This window comes from Eubalaena glacialis, chromosome 8, assembly GCF_028564815.1.
Source record: "Eubalaena glacialis isolate mEubGla1 chromosome 8, mEubGla1.1.hap2.+ XY, whole genome shotgun sequence".
Classification (NCBI taxonomy): Eukaryota; Metazoa; Chordata; class Mammalia; order Artiodactyla; family Balaenidae; genus Eubalaena; species Eubalaena glacialis.
In genome coordinates, this window is record NC_083723.1 from 54,340,538 (window position 1) to 54,363,313 (window position 22,776).

Below are 22,776 nucleotides of genomic sequence, written 5' to 3' on the forward strand. Positions count from 1 at the left end.
TAATTTGTTATATCATGAATTAGTGTCTGAGTATACGAAATAAATTACAGAAATACCTAATACTTTAAAAGGGAAAAACTGCTCCAAAGGCCTATCAAATGAGCCTACAAGTACCATACACACTTAAGGTACTATAAAGTACACTACAAGAATACAACTTCACTACATCATATATGTGACCTAAAACTGATATACTAGCCATAGGGAAAAAAAAATTTCCAAACTAATCATTTCAGACTTAAAACAGAGAAGAGATTTTGGGAGCCAAGGCCTCTTAGAAAACTGATCAAAGAAATTAGAGCATATGCTTTTTCTTTTAGCAAGAATTACTGTAAAGATAAGGAAGGTAATGCAATCCATTCCACTGTTTTTCTCAGATGCCTAGGTGTGATAGATTTTCAATATGTCTTTGTTGCTATTATTTCTTCTAGAAAGTACCAATTTGAAAGGATTTCCTAGCATCTCCTCTCCTCCTTCACAGTTTATACAAAGCTAAAAGCCAAACAATTAGTTACATGACCAGAGAAAGGTCAACAGGAAGATCTCTACCTGACACTGCTGGCATTTTCAGAGTACTTCACAATTCCATGCACAACCATAAATCATCAGGTAATTAGCTTGGATTTTGAAATAGAGCGTGCTTTAAAACATTCCTCCCAGAATTGCTAGGGCAGAGATAAGGGCCTGAGGAGACCAGCTAGCTTCTCACCATTGGTGGCCATGGGCCTTGAATAAGGGTGGGCAACAGGAAAAGAAAGGAGAACAATGCAAAGCTGTGAGCATTTGAGAGGGCCTGCATTTGACTGCTGGGTCAGTTAACAGGGGTAATATACTCTCTGGAGAAGCCTGGAAACACAGAGTTCTAGTGTCTCACAGAAAGCATGAGGTGGGAAACCTATGGGACCACAAGTTCCCACTGACTGCCTCCTGGAAGTTTGCCTCAGGTGGACTTGGGGCCCACTGATAACATTTGCTCCATGATGCAGTCCTATGGTCTTCAAACTCTTTTTTTTTAAGGTGAAAAATCCTTTCATCAAATGAAAGCACATGTGGAAACTTGATATATGTAAATAAACCATACAGATTAATGAGTAACTCCTCTATGTGAATTGTCCATGGCGGGGGTGGGGGAGGTGCAGCCCTACCTGCTCATCTACCTCACCTCCCCACCGTCTTTCATACCTCAAGAGGCTCCTGGAAAACCCTAGTACCCAATACTTCAAAAATACAGTCTGACAAACCTCTCACTACTCTTTAACAAATTTCCACATCTTTTAGCTACCAAATTTTAACTGATCATCTGCTATAAGAAAGTCTCTATGGTAGTTATATGGGAAATACAGGATTTTTGGTGTCTTAACTACAACATTATGGTGTTGAAATCCAATTGGCTTGGCATTCTTCTGGGTCAATATTGGTACCGTAGCTGAACAATATGGAATTACTGTCACATCACTATGGCTGTCCGAGAATGCTTTCTCTTTTGTAAAACGTGGTGACAAAAAGAAAAATTTCAGGCACTTAGAAGCTATATTTAATAAGGGACTCACTTCCTCACCGATCTCTTCCTTTCAACTTGCATGTGAATATCTATGCATGTTTAGGTTAAGACCCTTTAGAAAAGAAAACACATTCAAAATCTAAACTCTTTGCTGAGTTGAAGCCATGTGTACTACCTAATTAGGAACTTGGAATAGTACACTATAGTACAATGTTTTCTTTTTATAGCCTGGAATCTCTTCATTCTCACTTCTAAATAACTTAACAAACAACTGAAGATAATAAAATTATTTATAGTCACTTAATACCATTTTCCTTCACTTAACTTTATTAACAAGCTACTATTTGTGGAGAAATTTACAACAAAAAGTAAATGATGAAGTAAACAGTGAATAAGAAAACACTACAATAATTAGCTCATCTTTCTTCTGGGAGGCAATACTGTCTTACCTAGCTCAGAGTGCTGACCAATAAACAATACAGTAAAGATATCTTATTTGGTAAGAGTTAGGAAAATCAATATTTTATATAGGACTTTTCCTTATTTGTGGGGGAGGACAAAGCTTAGGAATAATTTAAATTCACAGAAATCACTAAGATAAGTATCTATATCATGGGAAAACACCTTGCTGTATATTTTTTAGTTTTTTTCCTATGTTTTTTAAAGACTTTGAAATGTCCTGCTAAGTAATAATGATTTAAATTCATTTGTGGAAGAAAAATTTACTAGCTATATATACAATAGGGTCAAAATAAGCAGGTTAAGGGGACAAAAACAAGTCTATTACAGTCCTACATAGCAGCTTCAATCTGGGGTACAGTTTGAGTTTCTTTTCTAAGAAGGCAGTGTGGTTTTGTATAGAAAATAGTTTTTTTTTTAAATGCTGGTAAAGTATAGATAACATGAAATTTACCATTCTAACCATTAAAACTATTTTTTATTGACATATACCTGACTTACAATATTATATTTAGTTTCAGTTGTACAACATAGTGATTCAATATTTTTATAGATTATACCCCATATAAAGTTATTATAAAATATTGGCTATATTTGCTGTGCTGTCATTCTAACCATTTTTAAGGGTAGGGTCCTCCTGGATCTGAGAGGTCAATTCCTTCTGTGTCACTATCCTTTTATGCTCAGGCTTAGTTCATTCTTCTTTTGTGTGGTAAAATAACATAACATAAAATTTTAAAGCAATTTTAACATTTTTAAGTGTACTTTAGTGGTTTCAAGTATATTTACATTGTTGTGTAACCATTACCACTCTCCATCTCCAGAACTTTTTCTTCATCCTATACTGAAACTCTGTACCCTTTAAACCATAACTCCTGATTCTCCCTTCCCTTAGCCCCTGGTAACCTCTATTCTACTTTCTGTCTATGCATTTTACTATTTTAGGTATCTCATATAAGTGTAATCATACAATATTTGTTTTTTTGTGTCTGTGTTATTTCAGTTAGCATATGTCTTCTAGGGTCATCCATGTTGTAGCATGCGTCAGAACTTCCTTCCGTTTTAAGACTGAGTACTATTCCATTGTATGTACATACCACGTTTTGTTCACCTATTCATCTGTCAATGGACATTTGCGTTGTTTCTACCTTTCAGCTATTGTGAATGATGCTACTGTGAACATTGGTATACACATATTTGTTTGAGTCCCTCCTTTCAATTTTTTTGGTTACATATCCAGAAGTGAAATTGCTGGATCATATAAGTAAGTCTATAAGAGGCTAGTTTAAGAGCGATCTGGTTTCAAATTTAGCTTCAAACCCTAGCAGGTGTATAATCTTGAGGCAATATACCATGGTGGTTATATGAATGAGCTAGAGGGCTGACTGTCTGGGTCCAGGTTCTGACTTCATTGCTTCCTAGCTACTACTCAATCTCCCTGTGCTTCAGTTTGCACATCTGTAAAATGGGAGAATAAATGTACGAATCGCACTGGGTTCTTGTAAGGATTAGTTATTATTGTTCATTTGTTCCTTTATTACACCTAAAATAATGACTTATGAATGGCTTCAGGGGGTCTATGAACCCCTCAATATTATATATAAATCTTTCTGTACAAGTGCACTTTTAGATTTTTCAGAAGAGTTACAGTGGTTTATTTTTCCCTTTCTTAGTCAGATTCTCAATGGGACCGTGATCTATCAAAGGGGGAGAAGCGCTATCCTAAAAGAAGTTAGTGGCCTATAATTTAACACCAAGTCTTATAAATGTGAGCTTGATTAAGCAAGCTTGTAAAATGTCCCATGATGCTTTTGGGACAAGGTATTCTCTGCGTTACCTTTGTTCTCCTGGCTAAATTCCAGCCAAGGAAGTCCCCTTGCAGCAATCCCCTTTCTGTTCCCAACTATTATAGTATTGCTACAAATGGTAAAAAAAAAAAAAAAAAAGGAAAAGAAAAAGAAAAAATCTAAAAAATTCCCAATTCCATATGTAAAGAGAAAGTAAGATATCTGACAAAGACAGACCAAAACATGTGTGAGTGTGTGTGTGTGTATGTGTAATAATTAACCTAACTTCAGCTTTGGATAACCACTTCTTGGGCTTAATATAATAAGGTAGCCCACAGCTTAATGTAATATATCAATTTACTTATTAATTCTCCAAGTAGTATAAACATAATGTAAGGCGCCTCAGAGGAAGACAAACAGAATGCATCACATGAGAAAGAGAAGTGATGATAAAGAAAAGCCTATGAGGGCTGCAACAAAGCAGCTCAGTCTCTTTAAAGAATAAAGCTGTGATGGAAACCCATCTTTCATAATTAGCAAAGGGTCTTTTTAAAGGTTCTCCATTAATGTGGTGTAGCTGAATCTCCCTTAATAATAATTATTCCTTAGATTTGCATACTACTTTTAACATTTCAAAGAGCTTTCACAGGCTTTATCCTAAAATCAGTGTGGGCTTCCTCTGCTTCCCCAGGGGCCTGCAGGTGTTCACTGCCATGACTCCTCATGGTAGGCTAACCTGGAAGCCTGCTGCATTGGCATGCTGGGTCCAAACAAGTACCAGAGTGGAACTCCATAGCCTGCAGTATAGATCTTTATCCACTGATCCTAAGTCCTCCTCTTGAACAAGATTAATGAAGCAAAACTAGATTGCCGCAAGCCTAAACTAAGAAGTCCAGAAAAGAGCACTTCAGGCCTTGGAACTATTCTGTATCACACTCATCCAGATACTATTCAACAAATATTTATTGGCTGTCAAATAGTGGCCAGGCATTGTTCTAACTCTGGGTACGCTGCAGTTAACCAATTAATGCCTTTGACAACAAAGAGTAGATATTCCAGTGGAGGAAGAGAGATAAAATAAACAAATACATACATAGTATGTTAGCTGATGAAAAGTGTTATGGTATGTTTAAGGGGCAGCCAATGTGGGGTAGAGTGGTAGGGTGTCAGGTTCCAGAAGGAGCTTGGTGCCCAACTCCATAGAACCTTGTAGCTACTGTAAGGAATTTGGTCTTTACTTAGAGTAAGAAGTGAGATAAGGAGCCATTGAAGGATTTGAAGCAGAAGCACGACATGATCAAATTTACATTTTAATAATGTCGTCTGGCTGCGGTGTTGAGAACAGATTGAAGTGGGCATGAGAGACAGCTATTGCAATAATCCAAGTGAGAACAAGAGTGATATTTCCCTCATGCCGCTTTTCAATCAAAACCCACCCCCTGCCCCAGTAAACTATTGATCTGATTTTTTTTTAATCACTATAGATTAGTTCTACTGGTTCTAGAGTTTCACATAAAAGGAAGACAGTGAGGTAATGGAGAGGAGGGGCTGGGAGGATATCTGAAGGCTGGCTGTGGAGGGAGGTGGATGCAGCATTCACCAGTAAGAAATAATACATTTTATTGTTCCCTCTTTGTTGGTTAGTGGTTTACACGGTATTTTGAGGTATAAAAAAATCTGTTAACTGCTGTGGGTTAGGCCATGTCATGCCACAGGGTCTGAGAGTTCTTAGACAGATGAGCAGAAACAAGACCTGTTGAATGCCCTACCCTCCTTAGGTGGGGACCTCTTTAAAGACTTGGTTTTGCAACCACCATCTGTGTAGTGGGTGTACAGGACTCTCATGGCACTAGAGTGTTCATTTCCTTGCCTGTATTTTAACTCTCTGCTTTATATACTGAAGCATATGTATTTCATGAGTTTACTGCACTACCTGTCACCTCATTTGCTACCATTTACCCTCACTCCATAAAAGATAAGCAAAGTCTATTTAAAGCAGTTTCACACCCATACATCTCTACAATGTTGATTTAATTACCCCCTTTAAAAACTGGAAAACAATAACAGTAATTGAATTTTAAAAATATATACTTGGAATAATAGTTTACAAACATTTTGTATTCTTCTCTTTTCACTTATGATATAGATTTCATTTCAACCAGTAGGAAAAAAATATTTATTAGTTTATCATGTCACTAAGCAACTGTTTATTTTAAAAGTCTGAACAAGTTTTGATTGCCTGAAGTGATTAACATATTGGATGAAAAGACAATGGGTACAACATTTAACCTCTAAACAACTTCACAGCCTATTACAGTATTTTAAAAAAATCTTATATATGTATATCAATTATATCTCAATAAAACTAGAAAAACTGTGATTTGAGATGCTTAAGTGTAATCATTTTCCAGTACATTCAAGCCCTAAGTAATAACTAAACATCACCATGAATAAACACAATTTGAGTGTATTCTATAAATAGAGCCCTGTCCTAGTTACTAAGTATAAAAAAATGAATAAAGTATGAGACATTCTTTTGAGGGAATCATCGTTTCTTCTTCACCAAAATGAACCAAATTGGCAAAGTGTCCACAATGAACATGGATTTTCATATCACTTGCTTATTTTATGAAAATAAGAAATATCATGAGCAACATGTGGCACTCTCATCATGTGAGATGGAAACAATGGTAAAAACTTATAAAACCTGATCTGCAAGTTGATAATAGTAACTAATAGATTTTTCAATAAGCAGTGGGCACTCTGGCTGCCAGTATCCATTTCTGGTCACACAAAATCAGTGTTTAAAAAGAAAAGCCTGTAATTTTCTTAGAGAGAAAAACACAACCCATTTTCAGACAAGCACAAAGTAAAAAGTTCCATTAAGCCTTCTGAAGAGTTTGAAGGTTATGATTTGAAAGAGTGTTTGGCCACTGAAAAAAGTAGTCTGTGGTTTTTCATATCACCACCACTAACTACCCTCCCTGATGCAGTGCAATGTGGTAAAGGGCCAATTCTGCATTGCGGCCATGAAGCATGTGCAACAGCTTGCAAAGAGCAGGAAGCCAGTGTGAGGGCCCCAGGGCTGTTGAAGGAGGATGGTTCAAGGTCAAGGCAAACCACACTGTATGCTTCTCCACTTGAAGTGAAATTAAGTTAAAATGAGTACTCTGGGGTTGCCCAAAGAGGAAAAAATGGCCAGAGAAGAAAATCCCACGGGTGTATATGGAAGAGACAAAGGGTGGATGCGATTGTAATTGTGATAGTGGTAGGGGTGTGGAATTACTCTGGGGAGGTGGAAAGTGCAGACCTGTTGGAATGGAGGTATATATGGGATGATTGCTTGGATATGAGCCTCATATATATTTTTAACACTAAGTATAGCATCTTCTTCTTTCCTCCAAATCACTGCATCTGTACCTTAAGGAGGGCTCTGAAATTAATAAATAATCCGCTATGGAGCCATACTTTCTTGTATTTAAAAATAATGCTGAACCAGGAATATGAAAATAATAAATGAATCTTCTCACTTACCTTCTCCAGTGCAGCTTGAACCACTGATTCGCTTTCTGTATCTAGGGCAGAAGTAGCCTCATCTAAGATCAGAATCTTCGGGTTTCGAACTAAAGCTCGAGCAATCACGATTCTCTGTTTCTGTCCTCCACTCATTTGAGCTCCTTTTTCCCCTACCAAGGTATTAAATTTCTAATGAAAAATAGGAAAGAGAACAGAAACAGAAGGCAGCATGGTCAGATGATTAGAACAGTAAATGGCAATCACAGTTGTGTTTTAATGCCAGCTTAATCTCTACTTCAGCCTGGCTGGTATTGACTTATGATTTGTTCTTTGTAAAAACAAACCACTATTTTAAAAGAGTGTAGTGAAGAGAAGCCCTAAGAAAAATTTGGCTAGGACTAAAAGACATGAGAACATAGGATAATCAAGGATTTTAAGGAAGATTAATAATAATTTGAACCGATTTTCAAAGTTTTAAAGACATTTTTAGAATGCACTGGTATCTTTAAAACAAACACTGTAGTACAAATACTTAAGTATTATTTGAAATGTTTATTAGTGATTTAATATATTATCCATAATTTCCTTCCTTTATATTCTGAAAAAAAGTATGAAAAGATTACTGCAAAAACAAACTTCTCCCTCAAAACCTTTTTCAATCTTGGGAGACGTTTTAGGCCTTCTTTACTTTTTTGGTATATGTATCTTTAACAAAATAGATATTGTTAGATATCTGAGGTTGGAGGCAATTTCTAGAACTAATGAAGCATAATTAGTAATATTCTATTGGGTTAAGTCCCCAGTCCAAAGTTCATTTCTTCAAGGATTTACATTTAAATACTATTTCTAAACTTTTAATTTCTAGAGTCTGACCTTCACATTAAATATATATATATATATATAAACCTTATTGAGGAATAATTTATTCAAAATAAAATGCACACATTTTAAAAGAACAGTTCTATGAGTTTTGACAAATGAGTGTACCCATGTTATTACCACCTGAAAAAAGATATAGAACATTTCCATCACCCTAGAAAGGTTCCGGATGACGCTTTCCAGTCAAAACCCACACCTTGCCTCAGGATACTACTGATTTGATTTTTATCACTATAAATTAATTTCACTAGTTCTAGAACTGCATATAAATAGAATCATACAGTGTGTATTTTTTAAGGCACTTTTTTAGAGCAGTTTTGAAGGTTCACAGCAAAATTGAGAGGAAGGTACAGAGATTTCCCATAAGCCATCCTGCCCCCAAACATGCATAGCCTCCTCCATTATCAACATCCCTCACCAGAGTGGTGCATTTATTACAAGTGATGAACCTACACTGACACATCATAATCATCCAGAGTGCATAGTTTACATTATGATTCACTCTTGGTGTTGTACATTCTAAGTTAGACAAACATAAAATGACATGTATTCATCATTATAGTATCATACAGTATTTTCACTGTCCTAAAAACCCTCTGTGCTCTCCCTATTCATCCTTCCATCTCCCTTGCCAGCCCCTGGCAACCACTAACCTTTCAACTGTCTCCTCAGTTTTGCCTTTTCAAGAATGTTAATATAGTTGGGATCAAACAGTATGTAGCCTTTTCAGACTGGTTTCTTTCACTTAGTAATATGCATTTAAGGTTTTTCCATATCTTTTCATGGCTTGATATCTCATTCCTTTTTAGTGCTGAATAATATTCCACTGCCTGGATATATCAAAACTTATTTATCTGTTCACATACTGAAGGACATTTTCGTTGCTTCCAAGCTTTGGCAATTATGAATAAAGCTGCTATGAACATCTTTGTGCAGGTTTTTGTGTGGACATAAGTTTTCAACTCCTTTCGGTAAATACCAAGGAGGATGACTGCTGGATAATATGGGAAGAACATGTTTAGTTTTGTAAGAAACTGCCAAACCATCTTCCAAAATGGCTGTGCCCACCAGCAATGAATAAGAGTTCCTTCTGCTCTACACCCTCGCCAGCATTTGGTGTTGTCAGTGTTCTGGATTTTGGCCATTCTAATAGGCGTGTAATACTTTCTCACTGTTGTTTTAATTTGCATTTCCCTGATGATATATGATGTGAAGCATCTTTTTACATGCTTATTTGCCATCTGTATATCTTCTTTGGTGAGGTGTTTTTTAAAGTCTTTGGCCTGTTTTTAAATTGGGTTGCTTATTTGCTTATTGTTGAATTTTAGGAGTTCTTTATATACTTTTTGGATAACAATCCTTTATTAGATGTGTCTTTTGCAAATGTTTTCTCCCAGTCTGTGGCTTATCTTCTCATTCTTTAGACATTGTCTTCTACAGAGCAGAAGTTTTCAATTTTAATGAAGTCCAGCTTATCAATAACCTCCTTCATGGTTTGTGCCTTTGGTGTTGTATCTAAAAAACCATTGCCATACCCAAATCATTCTAGATTTTCTCCTATGTTAAATTCTAGGATTTTTATAGTTTTGCATTTCATATTAAGGTCTATGATCCATTTTGAGTTAATTTTTGTGAAAGCTGTAAGGTCTGTGTCTAGATTAATTTTTTTACTTGTGGATGTCCAGTTGTTCCCACACCATTTGTTTGTTAAAAAGACTATCATTTCTCTATTGTATTGCTATTGCTCCTTTGTCATAGATTAGTTGACTATATTTATATGGGTCTATATCTGGACTCTGTTGAATTGATCTATTTGTATTTCTTTCACCAATACTGTACTGCCTTGATTACTGTAGCTTTATAATAAGTCTTGGGAAGTTGGATAGTGTAGTCTTTTAACTTTGTTCTTCTTCAACATCGTGTTGGCTATTCTTGGTCTTTTACCTCTCCACGTAAACTTTAGAATCAGTTTGTTGATATCCACACAATAACTTGCTGGGATTTCGATTGAGATTGCATAGAATCTATAGATCAAGTTGGAAGAACCGACGTCTTGACAATATTGAGTCTTCCTTTCCATGAATATAGACTATCTCTCCATTTATTTAATTCTTTGATTTTATTTATCAGAGTTTTGTAGTTTTCTTTATATAAATCTTGTACGTATCTTGTTAGATTTATACCTAAGTATTTCATTTCTTGGAGTCCTAATATAAATAGTATTGTGTTTTTAATGTCCAATTCTACTTGTTCACTGTTGTTATATAGAAAAGTGACTTTTGTATATTAATCTTGTATCCTGCAGCCTTGATATAATTGCATTGTGTACTTTTTTGGTCTGTTTTCTTTTATCTAGCATAATATTTTTGAGATTCATCCATGTTGTGTGTATCAGTAATTCACTCCTATTTATTCACAATGTGCATCTATCTTGGGTTGCCAGATTTAGCAAAAACAAAAACACACCAAGAACCATGGAGCTCAGTTAATTTTGATTTTCAGGTAAACAATGGAATACTTTTTTAGTATATTTCATACAGTACTTGGGATATACTCATACTAAAAATTATTGTTTATCTGAGATTCAAATTTTACTGAAAATTCTGTATTTCATCTGGCAACCCTATATAACTCACAATTTGTTTATACATTCAGCTGCTGATGAACATTTGGGTTATTACCAATTTTTGAATATTATGAATAAAGCTGTTATGAACATTCATGTACATGATATTCTTATAGTCATATTTTCATTTCTTTTGGAAAAATATGTAGGAATAGAATGCTGAGTCATAAGTGTTATGTTTAACATTATAGTAAACTGTCAAATTTCTTTCTAAAATGATTGTACAAATTTCACTTTATTCAGAAAGAAAGAGAGATCCAATTGCTTTATATCCTAACGAGAAGTTATAATTGTTATTCCTTTTAATTCTGGCCATTCTATTGAATGTGAACTGGTATTTCTTTGTGGTTTTACTTAGGATTTCCCTGGTGACTAGTAATGTTGAATATTTTTCATGTATATTTTCTCATTTGATTATTTTTTGGTGAAATGTCTGTTCAAGTTTTTGTCCATTTTTTATTTTATTTTATTTTTTGGTCTAATTACCATTTTGCAAAGTTCTTTATATATTCTGGGTGCACATCCTTTGTCAGATCTGTGTACTGAATATTTTCTTTCACTCTGTCTTGCCTTTTTATTTTCTAAATGGTGTCTTTTAAAACGTTTTAATTTCAATAAAGCCCAGTTTATCATTTTTTTAAATAGTAAGTGCTTTTCCCAGAAATTTTTGCCTACCTCAAGGTCACAAAGATTTTTCCTAAGTTTTTATTTCTGAAGTTTTATGGCTTAAGTTTTTACATTTGGTCTAAGATTCATGGCAAATTGTATGTGTATATAGTATGAGGTAAGGGCCACATTTCTTTTTTTTTTTTTCCCATATGGATATCCAATTTTTCCAACACCATTTGTTGAAAAGACTTTCCTTTCTCCCATTGAATTACACTGACCTTGTCAAAAATCAATTGACTAGGTATGTGTGGGTCTATTTCTAGACTCTCTATTGTGTTCCACTGACCTACAAGTCCATTATTATGTCATTACCACTGTCTTAATTGCTGTCTTAAAATTAGCTATTGTAGGTCTTCCAGCTTTGTTGTTCTTTTATCAAAATTGTTTTGGCTATTCTTGGTCCTTTAAATTTCCAAATAAATTTTGTAATCAGCATGTTGATTTCTGCACATGAAAAAAGACTGCTGGGATTTTGATTGAAATAGCATTAAATTTATAGATTGATTTGGGGAGAATCCATACCTTTAAAAATATTCAATCTCTAAATCAACGAATAAGGTACATCCTATTTATTTAGGTATTCTTTATTTTTTTTATTTTTTATTTTTTTAACATCTTTATTGGAGTATAATTGCTTTACAATGGTGTGTTAGTTTCTGCTATATAACAAAGTGAATCAGTTATACATATACATATGTTCCCATATCTCTTCCCTCTTGCGTCTCCCTCCCTCCCACCCTCCCTATCCCACTCCTCTAGGTGGTCACAAAGCACCCAGCTGCTCTCCCTGTGCTATGCGGCTGCTTCCCACTAGCTATCTATTTTACGTTTGGTAGTGTATATGTGTCCATGCCACTCTCTCACTTTGTCACAACTTACCCTTCCCCCTCCCCATATCCTCAAGTCCATTCCTTAGTAGGTCTGTGTCTTTATTCCCGTCTTGCCCCTAGTTTCTTCATGATCTTTTTTTTCTTCTTCTTAGATTCCATATATATGTGTTAGCATACGGTATTTGTTTTTCTCTTTCTGACTTACTTCACTCTGTATGACAGACTCTAACTCCATCCACCTCATTACAAATACCTCCATTTCGTTTCTTTTTATGGCAGAGTAATATTGCATTGTATATATGTGCCACATCTTCTTTATCCATTCATCTGTTGATGGACACTTAGGTTGCTTCCATGTCCTGGCTATTGTAAATAGAGCTGCAATGAACATTTTGGTACATGCCTCTTTTTGAATTATGGTTTTCTCAGGGTATATGCCCAGTAGTGGGATTGCTGGGTCGTATGGTAGTTCTATTTTTAATTTTTTAAGGAACCTCCATACTGTTCTCCATAGGGGCTGTATCAATTTACATTCCCATCAACAGTGCAAGAGGGTTCCCTTTTCTCCACACCCTCTCCAGCATTTATTGTTTGTAGATTTTTTGATGATGGCCATTCTGACCGGTGTGAGATGATATCTCATTGTAGGTTTGATTTGCATTTCTTTAATGATTAATGATGTTGAGCATTCTTTCATGTGTTTGTTGGCAATCTGTATATCTTCTTTGGAGAAATGTCTATTTAGGCCTTCTGCCCATTTTTTGGATTGGGTTGTTTGTTTTTTTGATATTGAGCTGCATGAGCTGCTTGTAGATTTTGGAGATTAATCCTTTGTCAGTTGCTTCATTTGCAAATATTTTCTCCCGTTCTGACGGTTGTCTTTTCATCTTGTTTATGGTTTCCTTGCTGTGCAAAAGCTTTTAAGTTTCATTAGGTCCCATTTGTTTATTTGTGTTTTTATTTCCATTTCTCTAGGAGGTGGGTCAAAAAGGATCTTGCTGTGATTTATGTCACAGAGTGTTCTGCCTATGTTTTCCCCTAAGAGTTTGATAGTGTGTGGCCTTTCATTTAGGTCTTTAATCCATTTTGAGTTTATTTTTGTGTATGGTGTTAGGGAGTGTTCTAATTTCATACATTTACATGTACCTGTCCAGTTTTCCCAGCACCACTTATTGAAGAGGCTGTCTTTTCTCCACTGTATATTCTTGCCTCCTTTATCAAAGATAAGGTGACCATATGTGCATGGATTTATCTCTGGGCTTTCTATCCTGTTCCATTGATCTATATTTCTGTTTTTGTGCCAGTACCATACTGTCTTGATTACTGTAGCTTTGTAGTTTAGTTTGAAGTCAGGGAGCCGGATTCCTCCAGCTCCGTTTTTCTTTCTCAAGATTGCTTTGGCTATTCGGGGTCTTTTGTGTTTCCATACAAATTGTGAAATTTTTTGTTCTAGTTCTGTGAAAAATGCCAGTGGTAGTTTGATAGGGATTGCATTGAATCTGTAGATTGCTTTGGGTAGTAGAGTCATTTTCACAATGTTGATTCTTCCAATCCAAGAACATGGTATATCTCTCCATCTATTTGTATCATCTTTAATTTCTTTCATCAGTGTCTTATAATTTTCTGCATACAGGTCTTTTGTCTCCTTAGGTAGGTTTATTCCTAGATATTTTATTCTTTTTGTTGCAATGGTAAACGGGAGTGTTTTCTTAATTTCACTTTCAGATTTTTCATCATTAGTGTATAGGAATGCTAGAGATTTCTGTGCTTTAATTTTGTATCCTGCTACTTTACTAAATTCATTGATTAGCTCTAGTAGTTTTCTGGTAGCATCTTTAGGATTCTCTATGTATAGTATCATGTCATCTGCAAACAGTGACAGCTTTACTTCTTCTTTTCCGATTTGGATTCCTTTTATTTCTTTTTCTTCTGATTGCTGTGGCTAAAACTTCCAAAACTATGTTGAATAATAGTGGTGAGAGTGGGCAACCTTGTCGTGTTCCTGATCTTAGTGGAAATGGTTTCAGTTTTTTACCATTGAGGACGATGTTGGCTGTGGGTTTGTCATATATGGCCTTTATTATGTTGAGGAAAGTTCCCTCTATGCGTACCTTCTGCAGGGTTTTCATCATACATGATTGTTGAATTTTGTCGAAAGCTTTCTCTGCATCGATTGAGATGATCATATGGTTTTTCTCCTTCAGTTTGTTAATATGGTGTATCACATTGATTGATTTGCGTATATTGAAGAATCCTTGCATTCCTGGGATAAACCCCACTTGATCATGGTGTATGATCCTTTTAATGTGCTGTTGCATTCTGTTTGCTAGTATTTTGTTGAGGATTTTTGCATCTATGTTCATCAGTGATATTGGCCTGTAGTTTTCTTTCTTTGTGACATCTTTGTCTGGTTTTGGTATCAGGGTGATGGTGGCCTCGTAGAATGAGTTTGGCAGTGTTCCTCCCTCTGCTATATTTTGGAAGAGTTTGAGAAGGATAGGGGTTAGCTCTTCTCTAAATATTTGATAGAATTCGCCTGTGAAGCCATCTGGTCCTGGGCTTTTGTTTGTTGGAAGATTTTTAGTCACAGTTTCAATTTCAGTGCTTGTGATTGGTCTGCTCCTATTTTCTATTTCTTCCTGGTTCAGTCTTGGCAGGTTGTGCTTTTCTAAGAATTTGTCCATTTCTTCCAGGTTGTCCATTTTATTGGCATAGAGTTGCTTGTAGTAATCTCTCATGATCCTTTATATTTCTGCAGTGTCAGTTGTTACTTCTCCTTTTTCATTTCTAATTCTACTGATTTGAGTCTTCTCCTTTTTTTTCTTCATGAGTCTGGCTAATGGTTTATCAATTTTGTTTATATTCTCAAAGAACCAGCTTTTAGTTTTATTGATCTTTGCTATCATTTCCTTCATTTCTTTTTCATTTATTGCTGATCTGATCTTTATGATTTCTTTCCTTCTGCTAACTTTGGGTTTTTTTTGTTCTTCTTTCTCTAATTGCTTTAGGTGTAAGGTTAGGTTGTTTATTTGAGATGTTTCTTGTTTCTTGAGGTAGGATCGTAATGCTATAAACTTCCCTCTTAGAACTGCTTTTGCTGCATCCCATAGGTTTTGGGTCATCATGTTTCCATTGTCTTTTGTTTCTAGGTATTTTTTGATTGCCTCTTTGATTTCTTCCGTGATCTCTTGGTTATTAAGTAGTGTATTGTTTAGCCTCCATGTGTCTGTATTTTTTACAGAGTTTTTCCTGTAATTGATATCTAGTCTCATAGTGTTGTGGTCAGAAAAGGTACTTGATACGATTTCAATTTTCCTAAATTTACCAAGGTTTGATTTGTGACCCAAGATATGATCTATCCTGGAGAATGTTCCATGAGCACTTGAGAAGAATGTGTATTCTGTTGTTTTTGGGTGGAATGTCCTATAAATATCAATTAAGTCCATCTTGTTTAATGTATCATTTAAAGCTTGTGTTTCCTTATTTATTTTCATTTTGGATGATCTGTCCATTGGTGAAAGTGGGGTGTTAACGTCCCCTACTATGATTGTGTTACTGTCGATTTCCCCTTTTATGGCTGTTAGTACTTGCCTTATGTATTGAGGTGTTCCTATGCTGGGTGCATAAATATTTACAATTGTTATATCTTCTTCTTGGATTGATCCCTTGATCATTATATAGTGTCCCTCTTTGTCTCTTGTAATAGTCTTTATTTTAAAGTCTATTTTGTCTGATATGAGAATTGCTACTCCAGCTTTCTTTTGATTTCCATTTGCATGGAATATCTTTTTCCATCCCCTTACTTTCAGTCTGCATGTGTCTCTAGGTCTGAAGTGGGTCTCTTGTAGACAGCATATATACATGTCTTGCTTTTGTATCCATTCAGCCAGTCTATGTTTTTTGGTTGGAGCATTGAATCCATTTACATTTTAAGGTAATTATCAATATGTATCTTCCTATTACCATTTTCTTAATTGTTTTGGGTTTGTTATTGTAGGTTTTTTCCTTCTCTTGTGTTTCCTGCCTAGAGAAGTTCCTTTAGCATTTGTTGTAAAGCTGGTTTGGTGGTGCTGAATTCTCTTAGCTTTTGCTTGTCTGTAAAGGTTTTAATTTCTCCATCAAATCTGAATGAGATCCTTGCTGGGTAGAGTAGTCTTGGTTGTAGGTTTTTCTTCTTCATCAGTTTAAATATGTCCTGCCACTCCCTTGTGGCCTGCGGAGTTTCTGCTGAAAGATCAGCTGTTAACCTTATGGGGATTCCCTTGTGTGTTATTTGTTGTTTTTCCCTTGCTGCTTTTAATATTTTTTCTTTGCATTTAATTTTTGATAGTTTGATTAGTATGTGTCTTGGCGTGTTTCTCCTTGGATTTATCCTGTATGGGACTCTCTGTGCTTCCTGGACTTGATTAACTCTTTCCTTTCCCATATTAGGGAAGTTTTCAACTATAATCTCTTCAAATATTTTCTCAGCCCTTTTCTTTTTCTCTTCTTTTTCTGGGACCCCTATAATTCGAATGTTGGTGTGCTTAATGTTGTCCCAGAGGTCTCTGAGACTGTCCTCAGTTCTTTTCATTCTTTTTTCTTTATTCTGCTCTGCAGTAGTTATTTCCACTATTTTATCTTCCAGGTCACTTATCCGTTCTTCTGCCTCAGTTATCCTGCTATTGATCCCTTCTAGAGAATTTTTAATTTCATTTATTGTGCTGTTCATCATTGTTTGTTTGCTCTTTAGTTCTTCTAGGTCCTTGTTAAACGTTTCTTGTATTTTCTCTATTCTATTTCCAAGATCTTAGATCATCTTTACTATCATTACTCTGAATTCTTTTTCAGGTAGACTGCCTATTTCCTCTTCATTTGTTAGGTCTGGTGGGTTTTTGCCTTGCTCCTTCATCTGCAGTGTGTTTTTCTGTCTTCTCATTTTGCTTAACTTACTGTGTTTGGGGTCTCCTTTTCGCAGGCTGCAGGTGCATAGTTCCCGTTGTTTTTGCTGTCTGTCCCCAGTGGCTAAGGTTGGTTCAGTGGGTTGTGTAGGCTTCCTGGTGGAGGGGACTAGTGCCTGTGTTCTGGTGGATGAGGCTGGATCTTGTCTTTCTGGTAGGCAGGTCCACGTCTGGTGGTGTGTTTTGGGGTGTTTGTGGCCTTATTATGATTTTAGGCAGCCTCTCTACTAATGGATGGGGTGTGTTCCTGTCTTGCTAGTTGTTTGGCATAGGGTGTCCTGCACTGTATCTTGCTGGTCGTTGAGTGGAGCTGGGTATTGGCATTGAGATGGAGATCTCTGGGAGATTTTCACCATTTGATATTAGGTGGAGCTGGGAGGTCTCTTGTGGACCAGTGTCCTGAACTTGGCTCTCCCACCTCAGAGGCACAGCCCTGACGCCTGGCTGGAGCACCAAGAGCCTTTCATCCACACGGCTCAGAGTAAAAGGGAGAAAAATAGAAAGAAAGAAGGAAGAAGATAAAATAAAATAAAGTAAAATAAAGTTATTAAAATAAAAAATAATTATTAAGGAAAAAATTTTAAAAAGTAAAAAAAATAACAAACAAAAAACGGACAGGCAGACCTCTAGGACCAATGTTAAAAGCAAAGCTGTACAGACAAACTCACACACAGAAGCATACACTTACACACTCACAAAAAGAGCAAAAGGGAAAAAAAATATATATCTCTGCTCCCAAAGTCCCCCTCCTCAATTTGGGATGATTCGTTGTCTATTCAGGTATTCCACAGATGCAGGTACATCAAGTTGATTGCGGAGATTTAATCTGCTGCTCCTGAGGCTGCTCGGAGAGATTTCCCTTTCTCTTCTTTGTTCGCACAGCTCCCGGGGTTCAGCTTTGGATTTGGACCCGCCTCTGCGTGTAGGTCGCCTGAGGGCGTCTGTTCTTCGGTCAGACAGGACGGGGTTAAAGGAGCAGCTGCTTTGGGGGCTCTGGCTCACTCAGGCTGGGGGGAGGGAGGGGTACTTTGTGCAGGGTGAGCCTGCGGCAGCAGAGGCCGGCGTGACGTTGCAGCAGCCTGAGGCGCGCCGTGCATTCCCCGGGGAAGTTGTCCCTGGATCACGGGACCCTGGCAGTGGCGGGCTGCACAAGCTCCCAGGAAGGGAGGTGTGGAGTGTGACCTGTGCTTGCACACAGGCTTCTTGGTGGCGGCAGCAGCAGCCTTAGTGTCTCATGCCCGTCTCTGGGGTCCGCGCAGATAGCCGCGGCTCGCGCCCGTCTCTGGAGCTCCTTTAAGCGGCGCTCTGAAGCCCCTCCCCTCGCGCACCAGGAAACAAAGAGGCAAGAAAAAGTCTCTTGTCTCTTGGGCAGCTCCAGACGTTTTCCCGGACTCCCTCCCGGCTAGCCGTGGCGCACTAGCCCCCTTCAGGCTGTGTTCACCCCGCCAACCCAAGTCCTCTCCCTGGGATCCGACCAAAGCCCGAGCCTCAGCTCCCAGCCCCCGCCCGTCCTGGTGGGTGAGCAGACAAGCCTCTCGGGCTGGTGAGTGCTGGTCGGCACCGCTCCTCTGTGCGGGAACCTCTCCGCTTTGCCCTCTGCACCCCTGTTGCTGCGCTCTCCTCCGTGGCTACGAAGCTTCCCCCCTCCGCCACCCGCAGTCTCCGCCTACGAAGGGGCTTCCTAGTGTGTGGAAACCTTTCCTCCTTCACAGCTCCCTCCCACTGGTGCAGGTCCCGTCCCTGTTGTTTTGTCTCTGTTTTTTCTTTTGCCCTACCCAGGTATGTGGGGAGTTTCTTGCCTTTTGGGAAGTCTGAGGTCTTCTGCCAGCATTCAGTAGGTGTTCTGTAGGAGCTGTTCCACACGTAGATGTATTTCTGATGTATTTGTGGAGAGGAAGGTGATCTCCGCGTCTTACTCTTCCGCCATCTTGAAGCTCCTCTCTATTTAGGTATTCTCTAATTTCTCTCAGCAGTGTTCTATCTTTTTTACATAGAAGATTTACAGATCTTTCATTATTCTACTTTATATTTTTTGATGCTATTGTGAATGCCACTTTTAATTTTAATTTTATTTGTAGTTGTTGCTACTGTTTAGAGATCTAGTTTATTTTTTTCATAGTTATAGGTCTCACTAAAGTTATCTATCTACTTCTCTTTGAGTGAGTCTTGGTAGTTTGTGTCTTTCAAGGAATAGAACTTCTTATAAGTTAGCAAATTTACAGGCATATCTTTGTTCATAGTATTCCTGTATTAACGTTTTAATGTCTTTGGGATTAATAGTGATGTACCTCTTTGATCCCCGATATTGGTAATTTCTCCTCTCTTCTTTGTTTCTTCATCAGGCTTCCTAGAGTTTTACTGATTTTATTGATCTTTTAAGGAAACGGCTTTTGGTTTTAATGACTGACTGTTTCTAATGTTTTTCTGTTTTTGATTTCACTGATTTCTGCTCTAGTCTTTATTATTTCTCTTCTACTTACTTTGGGTTTGATTTGCTCTTCTTACTCTAGTTTCTCAAGGTGGAAACTTAGTTTACAGATTTTAGATCTTTTTCTTTTCTAAAGTAAGCACATAATGCTGTAAGTTTCTCTTAAAGCAGTGCTTTAACTGTACGTTGACGCTTGAACAATGTAGGTGTTAGGGGCACCAACCCCCGTGCAGTCAAAAACCAAGTATAACTTTACAGTTGGTCCTCTGTGTCCACATCCTTGAATTCAACCAGCTGTGGGTTGTGTAGTACTACAGTATGTGTTTATTGAAAAAAGAATCCATATATAAGTGAACACATACAGTTCAAACTCATGTTGTTCAAGGATCAACTGTATTCCACAAATACTGATATCTTGCATTTTCATTTTTACTTACTTCAAAATAGTTTTTAATTTTCCTCGAAACTTCCTCTTTGAGCCATAGGTTATTTAGAAGTAGGTTCTTTAATTTTCAAATATTTGTGGATTTTCCAGATATATTTCTGTTATCGATTTCTACATTTTAATTCTATTATGGCCCAAGAACATACTTTACATATTTCCTTTGAAATTATAAGTTTTTTCTTCCAGTGGTAAAATCGATAGCTAGTGGGAAGCAGCCGCATAGCACAGGGAGATCAGCTTGGTGCTTTGTGACCACCTAGAGGGGTGGGATAGGGAGGATGGGAGGGAGACGCAAGAGGGAGGAGATATGGGGATATATGTATATGTATAGTTGATTCACTTTGTTATATAGCAGAAACTAACACGCCATTGTAAAGCAATTATACTCCAATAAAGATGTTAAAAAAAAAAAGAATATTGTTTAGCTCAGTGAACAGTCCATGTGCACTTGAGAGAAATGTTTTCTGCTGTTATTGGGTGGAGTGTTCTATAAATATCAGTTAGATCTAGTTGGTTGATAGTATTGTTCAGGTCATCTATATCCTTAGTGGTTTTTTGCCTGCTTGTTCTATCAAGTACTAAAGCCTTCAGCTAAAAATGTGGATTTGTCTCTTTCTCCTTTCAGATGTACCAGTTTTTCTTCTTGCATTTTGAAGTTTTTCCTAAGTGCATAAACATTTAGCTTTTTTTTTTTGTTTGTTTGTTTGTTTGCCTATGGATCATAGTTTCCTGTTTCTTTGCACATCTAGGTATTGTAGAATATATACTGAATTCTGTGCATGATATGTTGAAGAGACTCTGAAATCTGTTTTCTTCTGAAGAAAATTTTGATTTTTATCCTCATAGGCAATTCAAATATTGACTGATCATCTTGAACTAGGTAATCTTGATTTTATGCTTTGTTGGGGTGAATCTATAGAAAGTCTCAAAACTTGGCAGGACCCAACATCCAGGTTCTATCTCCTTTAGGGATCTTGTCATGGCTTGGTTTTAGGATTTGTTAGAGCAGGTCTAGAGTCAGCCTTACTCTAAGGTGTGGTTTTTACCCCTAAGGTGTGACTTTTTTTGGTGTCTCAGCTATATGCCTGGGGTATTAAAAATGGTGCTAATGTGACCTCTCCACTCTGGCTGGGTTGTGTTTTCAACATCTCCACTATACTGTTTGACTTCTAGTATCTCTGCTCTACCCTCGGCTTTGTAGCAGCTGCTCTCTGGTAAGCCACAGGTAATCTTATCCTAAGAGAAGGATTCCCAAGGGTTGCCTACATGGACTTCTGCCCCCTACCTCATGTCCACAGCTCTCTCATTTTGCCTCTCCAGTTGCTTAAGCTGCCCTGAAATTCTATCTCTGCCTTTTAGCTCAGTAGGACTGCCATGTTCTCTCTGGATTCCATTCTACAGAGATATGGTCAGAAATTTGTTCCTAGGAAGCATGCTGAAAATTCATGGACTGTCTTAATGAGTTTCCTTTCTCTCAGAAATCACAGTTTTGTGCTACCTCTTATCCAGTGCTTGGAAACAATTGTCCTATGTCTCATATATTTTGGCCAGTTTTATGGCTGTTTATGGGAAAAGGCTAGCAAGTATCAGTTAATCCTAATATATTAATTCAAAAATATGTGTATATCATAGAAGGAGTAATGGTATTTATTTCTGAGTATAGCTTTCCCTAAATTTTCACCTTTACGAATTAACCACTTCTGTAACATTTATTTATTATTATGCTTATTCTTATTTCCCTGGTTAACCATGGCTGTGGAATTTAGTTTCTATCAAAATAACCCAGCATCTTTAATTTGTTCTTTGGATTATATCTTTAGGATTTACTATTAGATTTATAGCAAGGGACATTTTTGTGTAAATATTGGACTTTTAGTAAAAGCAAGTCATAACTTATAGGGAATGACTTAAGAGGCACCAGAAAACTTTCTAATTCCAGGTGGGAAACTGAAGATCGTTGGTGTTTTGAGGAAAGGAAGTCACTGAAAGTGTCAAAAGGTCAAAGAAAGGAAGTCTGTGTTTTCCCAAACCACACGGCAAAGAATGACCTCCAGCCTTTAATGTTTTCTGTCCTAATTATGACCGTAAATAACGGGGATAGGTGGTAATGAATGGCAAACACAAGTTTTTATGAAATAAACAAAAGAAAGAACAAAATTATTATGACCTATGGAGTGTAGTTTGTAAAATATGTCCATTAAAACAAACTTTTTTTGTTATGGTTGCCTCCTGGGATGTTGGAATTTTATTTGTGTTTTTAATTTCAAATCTCATCCTTTCATATTTCACGAGGTGCTCCCCACAACAATTTCAGAAGATGCCGATGAACAAATACTTTGAGAAATAGAAATATTTTTAGAGCTCTCTATCAATTTTAAATACCCATTAGGATCCTATATGTCCTAATACCCAAAATTATAGTTTACTGTATCTCTTTCCAACTATCATTTCACATGTCTTGTCCAATATTAGCTCCATGTACTTCTAAAGTCAATGGTATTTTTCCTTTGCCTTATCACTGAACCGATCTGAACACTATGTGTGACATTCCCACTCTTAGCCACAAGATGGCGTTGCAAACCAACATTTTTGCAGATACCTGATATCCCTCAGCTTGTACTGATGATTTTCTTTCATATTTCTTCGTTATATTTTAACATATCCCTTATTTTTTTCTTTTCCATTTGCAGTGAGAA

General features: G+C 36.9%; 1 protein-coding gene across 1 annotated transcript in view; it reads right to left on the reverse strand.

Annotated features, from left to right (window-relative positions):
* ABCB5 (ATP binding cassette subfamily B member 5) overlaps positions 1-22,776 on the reverse strand; it is a 106,048-nt gene that overhangs the window by 60,031 nt on the left and 23,241 nt on the right. The window contains 1 exon segment of the mRNA XM_061197705.1: positions 7,282-7,452. Within this exon segment, the coding sequence (XP_061053688.1) occupies positions 7,282-7,452 (171 nt within the window).